The sequence below is a fragment of the Phalacrocorax aristotelis genome, chromosome 12, assembly GCF_949628215.1.
Source record: "Phalacrocorax aristotelis chromosome 12, bGulAri2.1, whole genome shotgun sequence".
NCBI lineage: Eukaryota > Metazoa > Chordata > Aves > Suliformes > Phalacrocoracidae > Phalacrocorax > Phalacrocorax aristotelis.
Window position 1 is genome coordinate 3,853,795 of NC_134287.1, and position 22,243 is coordinate 3,876,037.

General features: G+C 44.4%; 1 protein-coding gene across 2 annotated transcripts; it reads right to left on the reverse strand.

The window, feature by feature from the left end:
- Positions 1–302: 302 nt before the first annotated feature.
- ACTA2 (actin alpha 2, smooth muscle) lies at positions 303–10,330 on the reverse strand. 2 transcript variants are annotated; one of them, XM_075107842.1, is made up of 9 exons: positions 10,242–10,330; positions 7,460–7,631; positions 5,156–5,284; positions 3,728–3,838; positions 3,198–3,282; positions 2,945–3,106; positions 2,496–2,687; positions 1,336–1,517; positions 303–528 (listed from the first exon to the last, which is right to left on the reverse strand). In XM_075107842.1, the coding sequence occupies exons 2-9, from the start codon at positions 7,586–7,588 to the stop codon at positions 385–387; spliced, it is 1,134 nt and encodes a 377-aa protein (XP_074963943.1). In that variant the 5' UTR covers positions 7,589–7,631; positions 10,242–10,330; the 3' UTR covers positions 303–384. The 2 variants fall into 2 exon arrangements, with proteins under 2 accessions (XP_074963943.1, XP_074963944.1); XM_075107843.1 differs by lacking the exon at positions 10,242–10,330 and adding an exon at positions 7,733–7,821.
- Positions 10,331–22,243: the final 11,913 nt, after the last annotated feature.

The window sequence follows — 22,243 nt, forward strand, 5'->3', positions numbered from 1 at the left end:
ATTGACCATGCGCAGCCTGATAGCTGAGCATTTTCTAGCATTGGCATCCTTGAGCAAAAGGTACCGCTTTTTCTGTTAAGCCCAGTATAGTGTAGTAACAAATCCATGTCACAAGATGGAGCTTCAAACCAGCCGTAACGGTACCTCCACACGCATGGGTTTTGTTTTGTTGTGTTGGTTTTGGTTTTGGTTTTTTGTTTTTTGTTTTTAAATAGGAGCAGCAATTTCATAGCATATTTAAAATTTATTCCAAAAAAAAATACATAGTATCCAATTAATCAGAGTCATTACGATGAAGGATATATGGAATGAAATGATAAGAATGTATTTTCCCGAATACATTCACAGTAATACGCTAAGGAGACGTACAAAGATAAAGCCAACTTAAAAGCATTTGCGGTGAACAATGGATGGGCCAGCTTCATCATATTCCTGTTTGCTGATCCACATCTGCTGGAAAGTAGACAGGGAGGCAAGAATAGAGCCTCCAATCCAGACGGAGTACTTACGTTCAGGAGGAGCAATGATCTGTTTAAGAAATAAAAGCACATTAAGTACAACTGTCCACGGTGAATAAAATACGTTCGTTTACACAAAAATATTAAAGCAGTGATATTTGATATCAACAAAAAAACTGTCTCTATACGCTAGTGTCATCCCTGGCATTATAATTAGTCATTGCTGCAAGCAGTAAAGACTAAAAAGTCGTCATTTAAGTCTGCGTCGAAGTCCTCGCTTTCTCTGCCTGAGCCGGTCTGCCCCGTAAGGGTAGTGCACTTGTGTATTCATGAGTGCATATGAGAAAAGTGGAGAAATTGCTCTGGAAACATATCGTGATAGCCCAGGAGGGCTTGGAAAAACGAGTGACCTGTGGAGCACTTCTATTGCTATAGCTGATAAAATGTTTGCAAAGCAAGGAATGGAATAGTTGAAGTGGCAGAAGGAAGATTGACTTGTCAGAGACTCTTTCTTTTCTGAAGTTGTAGGCCAAGGACAAAACCAGCATTTCCTCTCTCCCATCTCCACCCGCCAAAAAGGGCTGAAGAAGCTCAAATATAGCCCCAGAGGAAAATCTGTGCTGGGTCCACACGATTCTTGTCTGGCCATGTCGGGGGAGTTTGCAGAATATACCATGAACAAGGAAATGAGAGGAGGGAAGGCGCTCTTCTTCCAGCAACAAAGTCACCAGGTGGTGATTATTTGCTAGAAGGTACAGACATCATTCAAAATATGTACAAAGCACGTATTACTTTGTAGAGCATTGCTATGTTTCATGAGATTTTTGAGGACTTTGTACATGACAAATGAAATAGTCTGCAAATAATTGCATCATACCTTGATCTTCATAGTGCTGGGAGCCAGAGCAGTTATTTCCTTCTGCATCCTGTCTGCAATACCCGGGTACATTGTAGTGCCTCCAGACAGCACGTTGTTGGCATAAAGATCCTTTCTGATGTCTATATCACACTTCATGATGCTGTTGTAGGTGGTTTCATGAATGCCAGCAGACTCCATGCCTGGGGAAGTTACAGAAGAGCACTGAGGAAGCAACTCTCTACAGAGACTTAAAATTATTAACACAGAACTGACAACATGAACTCTAGTGTCTCTTTGGGAAACATCAGTCTTCAGAGCTGGGGAAATCTGGAAAGTCATTCTTCAGCTGCCTAAATTATTTGCTTAGGCATTCCTTGGTGTACAGCCCTCCTCTCCCACTTAGGCACACAATTTCTCCTTAAAAAGAAAGTTGGGGGTGTGGAATAGTAAAGTTTCCACTAGGCTTTTGCAGGCAATCTCAAACATCCTAAGAATTCCTTATATGGTCTTGGAATCATTTGAAGTTTTAGGGCTTTTTTTTTTGTTTGGGTGTTTTTTTTTTTTTATATTGAGCCAGCTCAGAGATAGAACAGTCGAAATATGTCCTAATACCTCTAAGTATGCAAATACTTCATCTATTTCTGAGCTGAAATTCTGCCAACTGGCAGAACTGACACTGGATTTCTGTGTGACCTTGTTGCAAGTCTGCTTTCAGGGCTGTCAATTAGCATGGACTGTGTTGGCTTTGCCCTGCAAATGTGATGAACCATGGATTCAGGATTTGGAGCAGTCTTTTCAAAAAAGAAAAGTGGTGCTTCCCCCCAACCCCACCTCCCTGCAAGCACATTCAAATTACAGTCCTCACACTACGTAGAAAAGTGGCTTTGCGGCCGTACTTCTCATCGCAGCCAACTTCACAACAGACAAAATGGCACGGGCCCAAGGTCAGAAGCCAGGAATAAACGCTCAGGGTTTATTTTGGGAAAGCATTTTGCCTTATTGTTTGACATGAGGTTCCTCCCGCCATATTAATAGTGCTGTCCTAAAAGCTAATTGTATAATGGGTGCTAGGACATACCTGTGTCTACATCTGGGTTTCCAATGGGACGCAATCAAAAGAAAACAGGGACTTCATATTTATGTGCAGTTTACCAAGGCAGAACAATCTTTCAACCTACCAATGAAAGATGGCTGGAAGAGGGTCTCTGGGCAGCGGAAGCGCTCATTTCCAATAGTGATCACCTGACCATCAGGAAGCTCATAGCTTTTTTCCAGAGAGGAGGAAGAGGCAGCAGTGGCCATCTCATTTTCAAAGTCCAGGGCCACGTAACACAGCTTCTCCTTGATGTCACGGACAATTTCACGCTCCGCTGTCAAGAGGAGTCAGTCTTTAGAATGGTATTGAGGAAGGACCCAGACATGATGACAGGTTGGTCCCTTTCATTCCCCACCACCACCCCCCAACACACATTTTTTAAACAAATCCTCTGCTAGTCTTGCAGGGGACTTTCCCGTTGGCTTCCTTCTTGTGTCTCGTCAACTGCAGAACGGCTGCTAGTCCTTCTAAGGCTGCTAGAAACATTGCGCCTTAAAGAACTCTGCCCCTCAGTCAGCAGCGTGTCCTTACCAGTGGTCACAAAGGAGTAGCCACGTTCTGTCAGGATTTTCATGAGGTAGTCTGTCAGGTCACGGCCAGCCAGGTCCAGACGCATGATGGCGTGCGGCAAAGCGTAGCCTTCGTAAATTGGCACATTGTGGGTGACGCCGTCCCCAGAGTCAAGCACAATCCCTTTGAGAAGAGAACACGCGATTCATTCCCAGGTGGACATCAACACACTTAACTATTTCAGCTGTCTGTACCGTGCTCCCCAGAGGCCTACCTGTGGTACGTCCAGAAGCATAGAGGGACAGAACGGCTTGAATAGCAACATACATGGCTGGCACATTGAAAGTCTCAAACATAATCTGAAATGCAATTGAAAGAATTGCCTTAACACTAGGGGTTTTAACTTAGTTGAGGCAATATACTGAAAGAGAGGGAGAAGACACAAAATCTAAATCCAAAAATATTTGTCCGGTAAGACATGTCCATGTATCTGGCCTGTACCTTTAACACATGAATAAAGACATACACACATATCAAAGATCGTTTAGTACTAGGCCTGGGCATAGAAATAGATTAAAATGGCAGAAAGCTTGGGCGGACTGAAGTACTCACATTCAAAGCAGATACACTGACTTTCTAAAGTAAACGCACCAATATACAGATATGACAGATGGTCACTATGCACTTTCCGTCTTCCAAAACTAAGAGAGACTACTGGGCAGCATGATTAACTGGAATGATGAAGCTCACATCCTGTTGAATTCACAAAGTTGGAATTATTCCATAGCTTCGGTGTGAGCTTACCTGGGTCATTTTCTCTCGATTGGCTTTGGGATTCAGTGGTGCTTCAGTCAGCAGAGTCGGATGTTCTTCAGGTGCAACTCGGAGCTCGTTATAGAAAGAGTGATGCCAGATCTGAGAACAACGGGAAAAGCCAAAGGAAAGAAACACTGTCAACCAGCAGCTCAGAATCACTTCCAGGCAGGTACTGCGCTTCGGCACTCCGCTTACTGCCCTAGAGCTAGGCTAGAAATGTTTCTCATGCCGTTCTTACTGCCTTCATGGAGGTTACCGAAGTAGCTGGAGAAAGAAAACCACTGTCCTCAGGTTTTACTGCTAGTAATCCTTCTTTTAAGGACACAGGAGTCAATGAGAATAAATATGTTGTTCTTACAGTAGAACAGACAGAGCAGGACAGCCTTGGCTCCAGTAACGCTATTTCAATAACGCTTGAAAGTGAAACAGTTCCAGAACAACTCTAGAACGTACGCAGACTTACGCAGCAGAGCTCAATAGATAACAGGCTGCCTGAAAACAATCTCACCTTTTGGTTTGTAGCGGCCAGCCCAAGAATTTATAAAAAGAAATGAAGGCAAGTAGCTCGTGAGTCAACTTGCGTTTGTTTCCTCCTCACGGCTCGTTACTACCAGCTGTAAGAATCTGAGGCCAAGCGGACCGCAATAAGGAGGTTAATACACCAGTAAGAAGTAAAACCACCAGAGACCTCCTAAAGGCCAAAAAGCTTTTTCTAAGCTTGTTTTCAAGCTGGCGGTGAGTAGAGCCTGGTTGATAGGTTAGGCATCTGAAAGATTGTGCTCTTTCCAAGTAACACGCACAACGCTACGAGAGTCAGTCTCTTAGTTGCAGTGTGTTGTGGTGTCCCGACTGTTCCAAATAGCCCTATTTCTACAGCACGATGTTAAATAGAAATACCATCTTAGAAATTATATCAACTGTACAGACTACAACTGCGAACGTCGTTCTGGAAGCTTTTCGGCCAAGTACTAGCTCTGAAATGGACGCATTGCACTGCAATATTGCTAATCTTCCAAGCGTTAAAAAGTATGGGTGTAAACGGTGTCCTTCACATCAAAATTACATACATGCTTTGCATTGCTGCAGAAACAGCTACCTCCTTTAATTCCATTTCTTCTGAGGATATTCCTTTCTTTTCTTGCCTTTTTTTTTTTCCCTTTCTTCCCCCTCCTTTGCTAATGCAAAGATGTGTAGATCACACTGGAGTAAAAGACCTCGCAGTAACTATCTTGATGTACTCCTTGTGATACTTCAGCGTTAGATACACGTTAACCTCTGCTGGTTAACAACCTTCTTGTCAAACCATGCTTGATAGCATGACGCTTTCATCTAACATTTAGTGCGTATTCTGTCAACATTTGGTTAAAGTATTTCTGTTTACCAGTGATACACATCAACTTTTCAAAGCTGAAATACCTTCTCCATGTCATCCCAGTTTGTAATAATGCCGTGTTCTATTGGGTATTTCAAGGTCAGGATTCCTCTCTTGCTCTGAGCCTCGTCACCTACGTAGCTGTCTTTTTGACCCATACCAACCATCACACCCTAAAATACACATAAAATAACACAAATGGAGTTAGTCTCTCAAGGAGAGGTGTCACAAAGTAGAGAGAACATTAGCTGTGAAATAAATCCAGTTGACAGTGATACTAATTACAAAATACTTTACAAATACTAACGAATGAAGAATTACACATTGTTTTTTAATTTGCAGAATTAAATGCTTCATTCATTCAAACCTCTGGGGTTCATATTTCCACTAGAGTTTAATCAAACAGCACAGTACAATGTTAAATTCACTAAGATAAAGTGGAAAAGATAGGGTTGTTTTAATATTCGTTATTATTTAGGGATGAACTGTCTGCTAAACTATTAAAAAGTGGAGTAAAAGCAGAAAGTGATGTGCCGTCTAAGGGTCAAGATAGAGAAATACACACTTTACATTTCCCAAAGCTTAAATGTCAACATTTTTTTAAACATCTTTTTGAACACTGTAATATTGCTGTTAGAGACAGACAATTTAAATCTACTGGTACAGGCTTCTTTTTAGGTATTTTCATGGATCCTGTAGAAATCATCCATGCATAAGAAGCTGGAAACTACTCTGCATATACAGTAATCTCTATGTTAAATTTAGAAATACTGGAAAAAAATAGTATATAGCAGGATGCTTTAAGTGCATAATACTCTCATCAGAACTTAGTCATTAGATACTCCAAACCTTGGCATCTCTGACTGCCCTGTCTTAGAAACAAGGAAGCTGGACTTGCAATTTATGATGGGTTGAGCCTTCCTTCAGGGCACTAATGCTATCTGTGATACATGATCAGGAAAGAAAGGTTCTAGACATCTGCTGTATTTCTTTCCACTGTGACTGAATGGCATGCTTTTGAGCAACTAATACTGTTCACACCGTCTACAGAAGCTGACATTTGAATTTTTTTTTCTCAATTATGTTAACAGCCAGAGGCCTCAATTAGGCACACATTTCCTCTGCCACAAAGAGCTTAAAACATATTTGCTGGGTACATAAAATGCTGCATCTTACAACCAGTTCACCTCTTCCCATTTCACCTGGTCCTTAGATGGCATAGGAGCAGTTAGGTGGATCTATTAATTAGGAGGATTAGTTTGTCATGGCCTAGCCAAGCTGCTCTAGTTCATGCTAATAATGATCTGGCTCAGAAACTCTCTATATTTAACAGCTCAGATAATATATGTATTGCAAACTATTAAAATCATCTGGAATGCATCATATACTCAAATGCAGGGAACTACTTGAGCAAGTCCAGCGGAGAGCTACCAAGATGCTCAGGGGACTGGAGCATCTCCCTTGTGAGGAAAGGCTGAGAGACCCGGGTTTGTTCAGCCTGGAGAAGAGAAGGCTGAGGGGGGATTTCATCAATACCTATAAATATCTGAAGGGCAGACATCAAGAGGATGGGGCTGGGCTCTTTTCAGTGGTGCCCAACGCCAGGCCAAGGGGCCACGGGCACAAGCTGGAACACGGGAAGTTCCCCCTGAACATGAGGACAAACCCCTTCCCTGTGCGGGTGCCAGAGCAGGGGCACAGGCTGCCCAGAGAGGCTGTGGGGTCCCTTCCCTGGAGACATTCACCCCCCGCCTGGACGCGGCCCTGTGCCCCTGCTCTGGGGGTGCCTGCTCAAGCAGGGGGTGGGACGGGGTGAGCTCCAGGAGCCCTTCCGACCCCCACCAGTCTGTGATTCTGTGAAGTGTAAACCTTAAGCTAAAGAAACTCAACCCTAGACAGGTGCCCATTTGTGATAAAGCTAAATGAACAGAGTGAGGGAGGTTAATAGGAAGCTGACTGAAGACTACTCCTTCCTCCTTTAGTTTTCCACACATCACTTATCGTCCGCTTTTAAGGCAGTCAAAATTTCCAGATACTTCTTGTTGGGCCTTTGTGATGTTTGTGGGTTTTTTTTAAACTAGCTTTACTCACCAAGTTCTCTGGGTAATCCAAAATTAAGGGACAGGGAGAAGAGGGCATACAAGGGAGTGAAAAATTTTAGAAGGACTCCTCTCACAAGGCAAGAGACCTGCTGTGACTCAGGTGAGTGTACCTGGAAATGCTGTGTAACACAGATCACCCAGGGCTGGGCTAGTCCCAACCACAGGAAAAGGTGGCTCTGGGGTGGAGGGCTGGGGTAGCAAAGCCTTCTTCAAGCCCTGGATGGGATAACCAAAGCAGTTCATCACCTGGTGCCTGGGACGACCCACAATGGAAGGGAAAACTGCTCTTGGAGCATCGTCCCCAGCGAAGCCGGCTTTACAGAGCCCGGACCCATTGTCACAAACAAGGGCAGTGCTGTCCTCTTCCTCGCACATCTTCTATGTCAACGTCCTCAGGCCCTCCAGAGAGAAAACAGCCCTGTGAAAACAGCAGGAAAGAGTTTCAAAACAAAACAAAACATACCCAGGTAGCAGACCCACCCCTGAAGACAGAGACAGCTGTATGAAAGCAACTAGCACCAGCAAAGAGCGGCGTGGCACCGGTCTGGCAATCACAAGGCCAGCGGGGCCATGCAAAGGAATGGGCTTCCTTTAGAAAGCACAAGACGTTTTCAACCACATCTGCCGGAGGGCTGTATGCACTAGAGATCATCCCTGCGGTTCCAGGGGAGACTTCTATTCCTGCAGCACGGGCAGCCAGATCAGGGAGCAGCAAATGTTTATCTAAACTTGGTCACAGAAGTCCATGGCTGGGGGTGGGTGGGAGATAAAAGAGACGGCTGGACTGACAGCTGCAAAAACAAAGATCCCCTTGCATCAGATTCAGCACAACTTCCCCGCTTTTCTAGCACCCTGACAAAATCCTGACACATCTGGGAAGCTGTCAAAGGTAAGAGCGCTTTAGTCTTCCCCATCTGGTCTTGGGCTTCCCAATGTATGGCACATGCCATACATTAAATGCTAGCCTTGTACCAGTGGTGTTTTCCTGATGCAGATATTAACCCACTGGGTCAAGATGACCCATTAATTTTACATTTCACATTTTAAAATGTTAAAGAAATGTTCCCAATTGAAAAAAAAAAAAAAAAGCCTTTTCCAGCCCTCCCATAGTCACTTAGAAAAAATAACCCGCCTTTAAGATGAAGTCTGGGATGGTAGGTGTTTTAAAAACAGGCCATTGCATATGGTCTGTCATAATTTCAAAGAAGCTAATAAACTGCATTTGTAGAGTGGCAGAGCAGTTTATGTTTGCTCCTTGTCCCAGTAAAAAGAAACAGTTTTCCTCCTCTGGCAATAGGAAGATAATATGGGTAATAAAAATTCTTTGAAGCTTTTGTATTAAAGTCAACTACAGAAAAAAGCACTGGATCCCAGGGCTCAGGAAGAAGTAATTGCTCACAATTTAGTGTGGTAGGGAATCACTTGGCTAGCTCGGAGCCTGGGCTTCCATACAGAGTTCAACAAATTGCAGCGTGTAAACAGCTAAAGGAGACAGCTGTCATCCACAGAGCAGCTGGCTCCGCACACGGTCCCTGAAACCACTTGCTGCAGGAATACTGGATGCACAGGACGAAGTGGAAATGGGGTCAAAAAGAGCTACGGCTGATGAGCAAAGGAGCCCACAACCTATTTAGCCTCTACATTGGATGGAACAAGCAGGGGCAGTTCTCCCAAATTCTTCATTTGAGGTCCTCCGCCTCTCCCCAGGCAGGCAGCCATGAGACACAGCTGCAACCCTGCTCCTGCAGGGTGCTTGGGCACAGCTCCCAGGAGGAGACAAGGATAGGGAAATCCTAGCTTGATGTACTCCAGATATTTTATCATTATTATTGGGAAAGGAAAGTAGGTTGCAATTTTTGGATTTATTAAAATCCTGGGAAAACAGGCTCAAACATTTACTGAATGGAGTACAATTGTTATCTAACATGAATGAACAGACTGGTTTGGACAAACCATGTCCTAATTAGGAAATAGGCTTTTCAACCATCTGTTTTTGGAACAAAGTTCGAGGTCAGGGGGTTTGCTCAAACCCATGCAGCTAATGCAATGCCAAAAATCACTTGGGGGAGGGGAAAGAAGGGGGCAGGAAAGGATACATTTCTGAGCTTAGGGGGCTGTAAATGAAAACCATATTTAGTAATAAAACACAAAAAGTTGAAAAATCAAAGCTGAATGATTTCAGACAGGGTGCTCTGCTGCCAGCCAGTGAGTTACAGCTCAGGACTGCCGTGGCATGCAGTAGCAAAATCTTACAGCAGCAAATATCACTCAGCACTGCAGAAGAAAGGAAGTTTTTCTCCCAAGTAATTAATACAGTATTTAGCCTCTTTTTTTTTTTTTACCTGCTTTATAGCTAAAGATAACCAATCTCCTCACCAATCTCCATAACAAGCTACTAAGGGAACTCCAGCCCCACAAGAAATACTGTGTAGATCCTGTTCCTTAATGAAATGCTTGGCATTTTACAGAGCAGTAGTTTCATACACATACACACAGGGGCAAATACACACGCCTCCTCGCTGTATCCTAACAGACACTGCTATCTCGCATACTTCCAGCTCTTCTACAGTCACGTTCCCCACAACGCTCACGTCACCTTACACTGAGTTAACAGAATTGAAGCAAACCTGCTGAGAAACCAACTACACAGTGGGCAAATCCACCCCTTCCCGAACTCTGTACAAAATTAACACCGCAGGGTCACACAGGTTCATTTAAACGTTAAGATAGCTATAATTGCAGCCACAGCATTACACAGACTGTATCTTTATGCTATTGCTGGAGTGCTGCTGGTGGAATCAGCAAAATCATCAGGTAGAACTTTTATTTCCCTTTTGGAAGAGCTATAAAAGAAAGACAACTCAGTATAGATTTTACAAGCATTTTATCAATTCAATTCTAATAAGTAAGTTTGCTTAAGCAAACTACAGCACAGCAGCACACCCTCCCGAGTAGCTTCCATTTGACATTATTTAATCGGAGTCCTCCAGCAATCTGTAGATCATGCTGTTGGCTCAGCGCCACTTACCCTGGCAGTGCTTGGCTGGGGATAGCTGCTCTGGGATGGTGCACTCTGCATCTGAAAGCTCTGAGGTTATATAGCCCCTTCAGCTCCTCTCCTCCCACCAGCCTCCCAAACAAGGAGCAGAGACAGGCAGAGACAGAGCTGAAGCCTCTAACAAAACCATATAGGGACCTTATTACAAAAACCTCTCATCTGGGTGGCCACAGGCCCTGGGTCTCTTCCACTGCATTCCAGTGTAGAGCTCATGAAACGGGAGGAGACTTTCAGCTGTGCAAGATAAATGCTTTAAAACTTCAGCAGAGTTGCTAAAATACAGAGAGACGGAGTGTGCCCACAACAGACACCTTCTGGCAGGAGGAGCATGTGTTCACACACGAGAGTTCCAGGCCTCTGTAGCAACATCCGAGAGGCAGAGGGATAAATTGGAAGAGCAGTCATTTATAATAGGGAAGGTGTTTTTGAAGAAACACTTTGCTTTCATTAAAGATTTTGACAAAACAATCAAAATATTTCTAGCAAGTCAAACAGCTGCTGAATTTTGCTACAAAGTCTCTTTAAAAGCTCAGTGTTTTGCTTGTATGCTAAATATTGCCCATAGGCTTAAGGGCAGCGAAAAAAGTGCCTGCTGTTCTACAGGGTTCACCCGGAAGGTTGTGAAGATGTTCTGTTAAAAGGCTCAGCCTCGAGAAAAGAAGGCTTAGGGGAGACCTTATCATCATGTTTCAGTGTTTAAAGGGTGACTACAAAGAAGATGGAGCCTCCTTTTTTGCAAGGAGTCACATGGAAAAGATGAGGAGTAAAGGGTACAAGTTACCCCTGGGGAGACAAGAGGAAAATTTGACACAATGAGAAAAATCAGCCATTGGAATAACCTCCTCAGGGAGGTGGTGGATTCCCCAGCACTGCCAGACTGGATGCTGGGGCATCTTGTCTAGACCATGCTTTTGCCAAGAAAGGTTGACCAGGTGACCCTTGAGGTCCCTTCCAACCCTCTATTCTATGATTCTGTGATTGTTATGATCCCCTCTGGACTGCATTGGGCTAGAACCCATTCTGGTTCCCTGTCAGCTTATTTTCAAAACCCTAGGACTTGTGGGCCAACCTCACCCTAGTGCTACTCCGTGGATGGCCACAAGTCTGGACTGTCATAAACTCATCTCAAATTGTTCGTAAAAACGTTGTTAAATTTTGTAACCCCCATCTAGCTTTTCTGCCGAACATCCTTTTAGTGAATAAAGCAAGGGTTCTCACTGTCCAAGTTATTTTCAGCACAGGACTGGATTTTTACAGCTGTGGCCAGCTGTTCTCTGGACAGGCTGATTCTAGCAAAGCAGCCCGTTCAGAGTCAATAATATTTTGTCATTCAGTTTGTACTAAACACCAGAAATCAGCATTTCTAAACTCCAATACTGAAACCTTACACATTCAAAACTGCTCTATGCACACAAGCCAAGGAAGATGTGAGAGTCCAAGTGAGATCCTTGCTTCGTGAGCCTTGTTACAATGGGGAGGGGCATCATGTGTTTGCTTACAGTGTTTGCTGCCTAACTGAGTAGTATTAATGAAAGAAAATCTCCCATACAACTGCAGTGGGAGTTTTTCTGATGTAGAGATTATAAGGATTAGGCCACTAGCAGGGATAGCAGATAGGCAGAATTATGGATTGAAGACCAAAAGGAATTTAACTTTTAAGGAAAGGAACTTTTAAGGAATGTAACTGCCTTTGAGGGTCAGAAACAGAAGCTAGCAAATGTTGGAACGTGAGCCATGCAAAAGCTATTTATTATTTCACTTCCAGCATTGGGGCAGAAGATAAGAGGTCTTAAAAAAAAAAGTGGGGGGGAAAACCTTAAGAAAAAAAAAGGATAAGCAACCTACAACAGAGGATATAAACAGACTCTTTTTTGCATATCTCCAACTGACACTCGAAGGACAGCAAAAACCAAATCCTGTTTTCAAACACAGCTGAGAAAAAATACGTACCTCGCATAGAAGGTGTGGTATTAGATTAGGGAACTTGGGTCGGGGAAGGAGAACTTCACACAACATAACCTGTCACTGCAGTCATGTCTGATTGCGATACAAACAGCACTTACCTCCTAGATTACAGGAAACATGATCCAAGGTTTTCAGAAGCATCATCTACTACTTCTCCTTGAAAACACTGAGACTAGGACCAAGATCCAAAAGGATCCAAACTCTTCACCTTAATGAGAAGAGGTTCACGCTCCCAAAAAAGCTTAGCGGTGATGATGCTCTAGCGGATACAGCACATATGAGATTGCAGCGCCAAGTGAACAACCCTTCAGTAGAACTGGTACGCCATACACACGGCACCCCGGCATAGTGAGAAATACAGGCACCAGTTTTCTACAAGAGGCCTCTGTGGATATTACAGGAGACAGTGGCCATGCGGATGCCACAGACTTCGTATCTCAGTTATGCTTCCTCACAGTTCCTACAAACTTAGCCTGGCGTGTACCGCAGTTACCAGTGGTGGCAACGACGGCGGCAGCAGCCCCTCGGTTGCTCTGAGGAATGGTTGATTGGGTGAGGATCGCACATCGCCTTGCCCGTCATGGGCAGCGAAGGCGTGGGAATCCCAGCTTTCAGTGTGCTCATGAAAAAGATAATGGCTGGCGCAGAGTCTCATTCAGAGCAGGCAGTTGTTGATACAGCAATAAAGAGGAAACGCCAGTTGTTTGGAGGACCCTACCACATGAAGGATATTTGTTAGAGACTGGGCTATGCAGACTAGAAGGGAGAAGCCCAGAGGCTGACTGAGCGGTAATGATTGATACACAGGAACAGCACAGGAAAAATGCAAAGACGGTGCACAACCATGCCTCCGGCGCACAATGGAGAGCCAGCGCTCAGCAGGCAGCTTGTCTCTGGGGCCTTACGTTATGGAAGGTCCCGGGGCAGGAAGGAAGGAGGCAAACAGGTGAACTATGCAAGGAAATTAGGTCAGTCTGGCTCAAGGGACATTACAGAATACAGGTATTTCTTTTCTTAGTGATACCATGCTCGAGTTATGATCTCACAGATATTACTACAGATAAAAACACATGGGGAAAATGCCATTAGTAGTTTACACCTTTCTTCTCAGCAATACAGGTGACTGCCGGAGGGGTGGGGGGAAGCGGAGAAGGTACTTGGCACGAGATGGAAATAAGAACCTAAAGAGAACTGAACAGATCAAGTCTTCTGAGAACGAAGCCTAAATGCTGGGGATCAAACCTCTAAACCCTCCTCTGCAGCTACAGACACATACCAGCTTAGCCCCAACATATACATATGTATATGTGTGTGTATAATTTTTTGCAGGCAGAAGAAGACAATACCGTTTCTGAAAGTAGTTTAGCTTCCCCTCTGGAGGCCACTTCCATCCCCACTCTCTGCTGCTTATCTTTTAGTACTTATCCCGCCCATCCGTATGGAAACTGCCACAGCCCAACTTGCCTGGTGTATCTATATCCCTGAGGTTTTATTTCTTTCATTGCATCCACAGCCAAAACCTATGGGTTTTATTTGGTTTCCCCTAAGAACTTCTCTGTCCGTCTAAACCATTTGCAGCCTCCATCACAGCAGCATGTCCAGAGTATGATCAGAGAAAGGAAAATAAGTGGAAAAAATAATTTTGCCTCTTTCATAACCTTTTCCCTGCTCTCTTTAAAGTGATACTAAGCAGAGCTCCCATGCACATCAGGAACTTCCTCACTGACTTCAAGCATCTTTCGAGATATCAGTGGAAACTCTTAGCTACATATTCCTTAAGTCAAGTTCTTTGTTTTTCAGTAACTTGTGCAGATTGTCCTAAGGACACAAAATGGGCCGTATAGCCACCACGCCTAGGAAACGGGCTTCAGCTGGTCTGAAGGATGCTGGCCCAGGGGCCATGCACCAGTTGGTAGATGCCATACTTTTTTGGTAAAGGAGGGCAGAAGCTGCAGTCTTATCCCAACTGCTATAGAAAACTGGGAATAAAGTAACCCCTTTGCCCGTAACATTACAATCCATTACTTTATAAGGGAAAACAACTTCTGAGATGTGCGTGGAGACCTTCCTGCCTACATCCAATTGGCTCTTTAGGAATGAGGCTCTGCTAAATATGTCTCTGGCTCCTTTTAGTTGGGGATTCCTTTCATCTTCGTAGCATTAGCAGAATCTCTAAATGTTTTGGCTTGCCTGGCTTCAGGCCCTCTCCTCTATCTCATTGATAGGCTTTACACTTCCCCACCCCATCCCCCTTTTGAGAAAGGCAGGAATAAATAAGCTTTAGGGAGCAGAAAGTCCCTCTAATAATCTGATTCATTGCAGCTGTCACACAGTGTGCATCTGTAAACTGTCAGATCAACCATAAGCTGTCAGACCCATAGACTAGCTTTCTCTGTGATTGTCAGGCTCTTGCACTGGTCTCTTTCTAACAGCTAAGACAAAACATCTCTAACCATTCTCAAATATGGCAGTTTTCAACCTACAAAGTTTGGAAAATAGTTTGGCCAGTGCTGTTCACGAGCTAGAGGATATAGTGTTTGCCTCCTGGGCCTCCCGAGCGAGGTGATGAAACATGTTCATTCACAACCTTCCTTCGTCTTCCTGACAAAGTATCTTCCTCCATGGTAACGTGGTAAAGTTACCCCTCATTCAAAATCAAAGGAATGTATTCAAAGTAAAAATGAGCTAATGGCTCCCTCACCACCCTTCTTAGATAAATAAATAGAACATAAGAATGAGCCCTGCTGGGTCAGGCTGATATCCTTCTAGCTCAGTGTCCTGTCTCTGAGATTTCCTGATAGCAAGCAGATGCTTAGGAAAGAAATGAGACACCTACAGTGACAACTTTCTTCCTCTATCCTCTCTGCTTCCTTACATGCAGAATAAGGATTTCTTGGGGCAGGAGATTGTACCTAGATCTTCATGCGTAATAGATGCGGACATATTTTTCCTCCATAAATTTGCCTAATTTAAACACCTAGTTTTGGAGATAAGAGTGCCCTCCGTGATTTTTTTGTTGAAATAAGCTCTACATTTTATCTGCAAGGCAGCACCCATAGCTCACACTCCAGCTGGTGCAGACATGCCTAATATTAGAAAGAAAACATCAAATATATCAGAAGCATAGTTAAAGGAACGCTGTCTTTATATAAAGAGCTGCAAATCCGCCAGAGATCCTAGATAAGCCCTCAGGCCACTGGCCAAGGCTGAGCTCTGCCCCACTGTGTGTAAATTCTTAGCAGCACCTCAGTAGCTCGTTCAGAGTTCAGGCAGATATATCTGTCCATTTAGGACAGATATGTGTGTGTATATATATATTTAGGATACTGTAGACAAGGCTTCATGATGGTGTTACACTGGCACACCTCCTAAGAGCTAAGAGAGAACAGATTCTTCCAGAAAATTAGCAGAACCACGCCAGTGACACGCTATCGAAATTTGTCAAAATGTAAATTAAATGTTCCCACCACATCACCGTGAAAAACCAGCCCCGCGTTCCCGAGGAAGCCAGGCCTACGCAGCGTGTGCGTGGGGCAGGCGGAGCACGGGGGTCCTTCCTCCGCAATAACGTCCGAGCTCCCCAACCAACGTATTCCCACACCGACAGCAACAAGGAGACCAAGTTCCCGGCACATTTTTGGAAGCGGCTGCCCTGTTGTTATGTCACCAAAAGAAAAGTTTCAAGGTGAGCTTGCACATTATAAGAAATCAGATCATTCCTGTCAAGGAAATTCGCTGGAAGCGTGTTTCGTAAGGCTACTAGTCACAGGTTAAACCTGCCGACTCTGCATGCCTAGCTACACCACACGATTTCACAAGCTCAGGTGCCTGTATCAGCCAATTTGGCTGGCCCTCCAGCAAACAGCAAGGAAAAGGACCTCTATAGGGTGATTTCTTTCACTACCGAATTTACTAGTTTTCTGCTACCACAGTTTCACTTTTTGCAGCCGACACGTATCTTCTTTGCCCATGGGCTCTGGACGATGACCAACGGCGGAGTTCCTCTCACCACAAACGTCCGCGAGCAGGCACCGACCCCTCCAGATGACCCAGCCCCGGTCTCCAGCCCCCTTCTGGCACCTGGGCTCGGCACAATCGGAGCAGTTAGATGTCGCTGCCGGGCAGGACACGGAGACACGGCTCTGCTGCAACTTCCTCGTCTTCCGTATGAGCCACTCAGCACAACCTGTAAATAAACAACTCCCAAGAGCAGAGCTGAGTTCTTTTTTTAAACCTCCATGAGAACCACTGTATCACAGTGGAGGAATGAGCATTATAAGGCAATAAACTGAAGAACGTGCAAAGAATACAAGGGGAAACCTACAACCAATATGACTAAATATGACTAAAGTGAACGCATTAAAAACCACCTTAGGATAAAAAGGAAACGTACTTTTGGAATTGGCATGTCATTATATGGATATATATGCTGTTATAGGGAATTGTCAAAAACAATGTGGCAAACGTAAGCACACTTAATACACGTGCATTTTCTGCACCAGGAAACACTCAGATGTCAATTCAAAGAATTGCAAAATGGTTTGGGGTTTTCTATATCAACTCCGTCGCAGGAGGGTGCTGAAAGAGGCAGCAGAAATGTTGGGCATGCCCAGTGCAGCGGGTTTGGATGGCCTGCATCCATCCAGGTGTTCCAGAAAACAGGGCAAAGTGATTCCAGAACAATTAACACTTATTTTCATTAGCCCTTAAAAACGCTTAAGGGGTTTTCCCGAAACAGGAAGAAAGGCAGTTTAACAAAAAACTTCAAGCACGTAATGGCAAGAAATAGTTAATTACAAACTTGCCAGATGAGCACACCACGCTAACTCAAACTATCACAGCTGCCAATACTGAATCCAAATAATAAAAAAGGAGGTAATATAATAAATGCTGATGAATAAGGCTTTATAAAAATGACTTCCTGTCAAACTCTTTTTGAGAAATATAACACACTTAGTTGTAAAAGCCCTCTAAAACCTTTTATTTTCTAGAACATGAAATAATTAAAAATAAGGCAAATGCAGTATCAACCTACGCAGAGTAGCATGAGAACTGCCTAGCTGAAGCCTCACAGCACAGCAGCACAGGGAAATCACTGCTGAGTGGGTGCGACCCTGTGGGACCTTCCCAACCCATCATGGGCTATGCACCTGAATGCCTCTATCAGTGATCTGAACAATAACATAAGTTGCAGATAAATGTCACAGATAAAGAGAGAGTGTGTGCGTATGTGTTTTTATAACTTGCTACAATCTTCATTATAGATCTATGGTAAAACAGAGTCCTCCTCAGTAGAATCCTGTTTATAATATGAAGCCTTGAGAAAACACTTTGCACCTCTGACCTGTGCAAAAGGATCCCTACCCCCATCCATCGCACTTTTGCTGAATGTCATTTTGGCTGATGAAAACAAGGTACAGCAAAGTGGTGCCTAACGCACCACAGGTTGCAGGAAGGATGGGATTTCACGGGTGCTCTCCTCTGCCCTGTGTGCAGTGCCAGCCTGCCTCTGTCGCACCTTCCAGCACACATCCTGGCTGTTGCTTGGGCCTGGAAGACCCTCCTGCTATCTACTGTGGTGCTCCAGGAGGCTGGCAGCTGACGATGGCTGGTCACTTAGCCGGAGGAACTTAGCACACAGCTATTGCTCATGCTCTAGCACATTCAGCCTATAAACCTCTCCTCAAACAATGCTCAAGTCTCACAAGAAGCCTGAAGCAAGCAGGTTTTTCGCCTTTGCTCACAACATCTTAGTTACGTAAGGTAGTTTCTTCTTCCTCTTTCTTACAGACAGTTATAAGAACTACGGAAAAGTACAGATAACATGCTATTTTTGTTTAATAATTTGCTTGTTTTTCTGAAAGTGTGCCAGCATTTTCCAGCCAAAGGTAGGGTTTTTTCTTCCTCTTCCACTAAATGTGTTTTATATACCTTTAACTGTTTAAATTCCCTATCAGATCCAAGAATAATGTTTTGTTCTTTTCCTTCTATGACTGTAAAGGAGACTTAGACATGCATTTCTGAAACAAACATAACCATCCTTCAGAATAAGGAAAAACACAGAATTCTGCAAATTTTTTGCTCATTCCAGCCCATTTCAAGACCAATTGTACCACTGGCCTCGTGGAGGATGAAAACTGTCAGGACTCAGGTCTAACCTGCCTATAGCCCAGCTGGAGATTCCTCCATCCGCAACTGGTTTTTGATCCATTTCTTTATCAGGATAAGATCCCAGATCCCAGTCGGTACCGCACAGGCACGAACAGCACGCCCGCAGGGTCTGGAACAGGCGCCGCTCTCGCCGCACGCAGCTCTCCGCTCCATTGGCAGAAGGCTAACGTCTGCCTGGTTTCAGGACTTCAGGAATATCCCGGGTACCTACAGGCAGAAAATGCTGAAGCCTGCTGATTCGTGTTCTTGCAAGCCAGTAATAGCGCTAAATAAAAGACGAGGCTGTGTATGCCTCTGTCTCAGAACTATGGTATCTACTATGTTGTCAGTCCTGTAAGTACTTCCCAGATTTCTCTTTTGTTCAGTTCCTTGCTAGTAACTTCTCAGACAGACGTAGTAACTCCTTTCACTGCTGCAAAACACTCTTGCCCAAGGATCTTGAAAATGCCTGGATGGTTTCCACATCGGGATACCAGAACTACGTACAACTCCTTCAGCTTCCTAGTTACAGCCTGTTACTGCATTGTATTTAGCTGTCTCTGGGAATTCATTTACAAGGTCAAATGCTCAGACCTCTTCAACATAATATAAATCATTCCTCTGCACTCTGGTTAGTCTGTATTACACAGCATGAACACATTGTTTAATAAAAGGAGAAAATTAGGCAATTAGCAGGTCTTCAGCATAAACGTGTCCCACTTTCTGAAACATATTTAAATAAAACAGTGTTGCTTTATAGCATTGAAAACTCAGCATCACTTCCACTGCAAATGGCCAGACCTCAGAAGAATCAGCTGGGGGTAACAGGGGACAACCACACTTGCAAAAAAGGGTTAACACCTGTTTTCTCTTTTTCTGCTTACACAATAAAAGCTACTGTTTTAATGAGGGCTAAACCTTCCCTATTACCTTGATTTTAATAATTTACAGGTATTCTTCTGTAGACTCGTTTTTGTCAGATCCTGTTTCTCAGGTAGGCCCCCTGAAAAGAAAACTTGTGGGTTTTGTACCAGCTCACTCAGGAATAGCGGAATGGTACCTGGGAGAGCAAGGAGCAAGCTCCCCTGTAGCGACAGCCCTTCACTGCACCAAGCCAAGCTGCTCCACGCTTTACCATGTGGCAAGCGTAGGGCAGACCGAGCTGACCCTTTACAGGGGCGAATGGAGAAGGGGCTGGCGGCCAGCCCTGCATCCTAGAGGGGGGGAAGTTCCCAGTTACTGATATAATGTATCTTTACATCCACTTTATGCACATGGAGTGAAATCTCCACTCCAGACAACATCAAAATTACCCAACGACCTCAAGTAAAATCACAGCTCGCTGAAGGGATTCAATGAAAGCTGAGAATCTGGGCCAAAACCTCTACTTCAGAAAGGTAAGACAATTTCCTTGCACTATTACAGCAAAGGGATGAGAGTCCCTCTTCATTTCTCACATGAAACTGAGGAACTGCTCTCCTCTCAGCAGGCTGCCTCCAGGCAGGAGGGTTTCTGAGCACCGCCGAGCTGGGAGAAGCACATGGGAAACCTGTGGCTGTTAAAGCGGTGGCCTGAGCTGGCACCAGGCTCCCCTGCCCATCCCAGGGAACCAGAGATGCACGTTCTGCTGTTCATCCCCCTGCGGTCCCCCATCTGGTCTCCCGCTCCTGCGTGTGAGCTGGCTGACAGCAGGAGAGGCAGCTACCGGGCAGCGCAGAAAGGATGCCTCTTCCAAAATACTTGGCTTCCAAGAAGTATTTCAGAAATGATTCAGCTGAAAAATATTGCTAACGTCTGATCGGGAAACCTAACAGACTGCTTTGGACAACAAATGCCAGTGTATCCCTTCTTGTTATGACGACCCCTTTCTAAGCCCATCATTTAATTGCTGATGAGAACCACGAACAGAAAACAATCAACTGTATTTTGATAGAAATATAAGTGCGTCTGTACTACACACTCATTTCATTTGCTTCGTGCTCATAACAAAGCTTGACTATACAGTGGGCTGTGCAGCTGAACAGAGATGACTCACTCCTGCAGCTGGCACGAACTACCCAGGCCTCCTGTTTGTTTGTGCAGATCTGTGGTAGAAGTGGGTAAGTAGGTGAAGACAAGGAACAGTGACATCCCACCACCTCCAAACCTTGCTCATACCACAACAGCTCCTCTCTACCGGAATTTAGCTCTTGATCGTCTGCCTGAAGCACAAGCCCTGGTTAAAAGCGCACAGCAGTGCCCCGGAGACAAACACGCAGAGCGCGATCACTGCATCCTGTCCTCTCTCTGAAGAGCGTTTGGTGTCACAGAGGATGCTGAACTGCACCTGAGACTTCAGTGGGTGGGATAAAACTTTTTTTCACATCACTGTCCTTCCCCCACCAAAGCATTTCAAAGATCAAGCGATATCCACAAAACCTGAGAGTTTGGAGTCTCCGCCACAAGGCGTTGCTTTACCTGAGTGTGTTAGTCTCGCTTGTTAGATGATACCCCAAAAAGAGCGGCATGACAGAGCAAAGCAAGCCAGTGGAACTAAATCCAAAAGACATAATACTTCTTACAGTTTCAGAAATTCTGAACAACCACAGTATGCTAAAATATTTTTTAAATGTTTCCTTTAGCTTCTCCACACACCCCCCCTTAATAAAATTTGTCTTAGCTAACTTTAAAACTGTTATAAAAACTTTCTTCCTTGAAGGGTGGCTGTCTGGGTGTCACACAACATCAGAAGTAAAGCCATCTGGTATGCCTGTTACTGCCATCTTCAGATCAAAGGTTAAAAGCAGAACTGAAGACCTTTTACTCACATTTATCTTTTAAGTCCAGTCATTTCTCTACAGACCTTTCCTCTCTCATCCTCATTTAACTCCCAAATGCAGGAAACAAGTACTACTATTCACAGACTAAATCGACCATGCCCTTGTCCAGGGAGTGCCTGAAGAGAAAAGGTTTGAACGCGTCCTCACCCCCCTCTGGAGAACATCTAGCCTCTCTAGCACATTATCTTAGGAGCTTTTACAGTTCATCTGTTACACATTTGACAGTTAGCACTTGCTATAAACCAAGCTTTGCAAGTATAAAGCATAATCCCAGTATCAGTAATAAAACCCTCAAAAAACAACTACGAGCAATTAGCCTGAAGAAAAGAGAAAGGAGCACCAGCCAACCTCTGAAGCTAAGCTGCCTGTTGCAAGTTCTGGATGGAAAGAGGGCTCCGCAAAACTTTTAAGAGAGACGCATTTACAATATACCAAGTCAGCAAGTCAAATTTTAAGTGAGCCAGTGCGATGTGCAAAACATTTGCTAAATAATGCAGCATTCAGGACCTCAGCACTCGCTGGTAGCGTGCACACACAGAGGACTGGGACAGGATGGTCCCATGGCTAAAATAAAGTCAATAATCAACCCTAAGATAGAAACACATCTACATTTATGGTAAGGTTATAGTGATTGGCTGTAGGAGCCACCAGGCATCCAGCCAGTTTGCTTTTCCAGTCTAAGGAAATGCTCCGTTTGTTTGAAAATTTTTTTCCCCTGTGGTGAAGAATGCATTGACGTCATCTAACTGGGTTTGCTGAACAAAAGCATGGATCCAGTGGTGCTCCAAGAAGCTGAATTACAACAGGAAGGACAGGCATCTGTTTTTAGAGTGGCAGGGGCTATTCCTAATTCTCCTTTATCACTTTCTCCAGAGAACTGCTAGAGGGGACAAGTGACTTGCTACAAGTTTCGGTTTCCATCCTGTTTCATTGCTAATGTGGGTGTTTTTAGATAAACACTAGCATCTCTGGCTCCACAGGCCTCTGTATCAGATCACTATTACTTCTAACAGGACCATGCCAGAACTCCCTGATCTG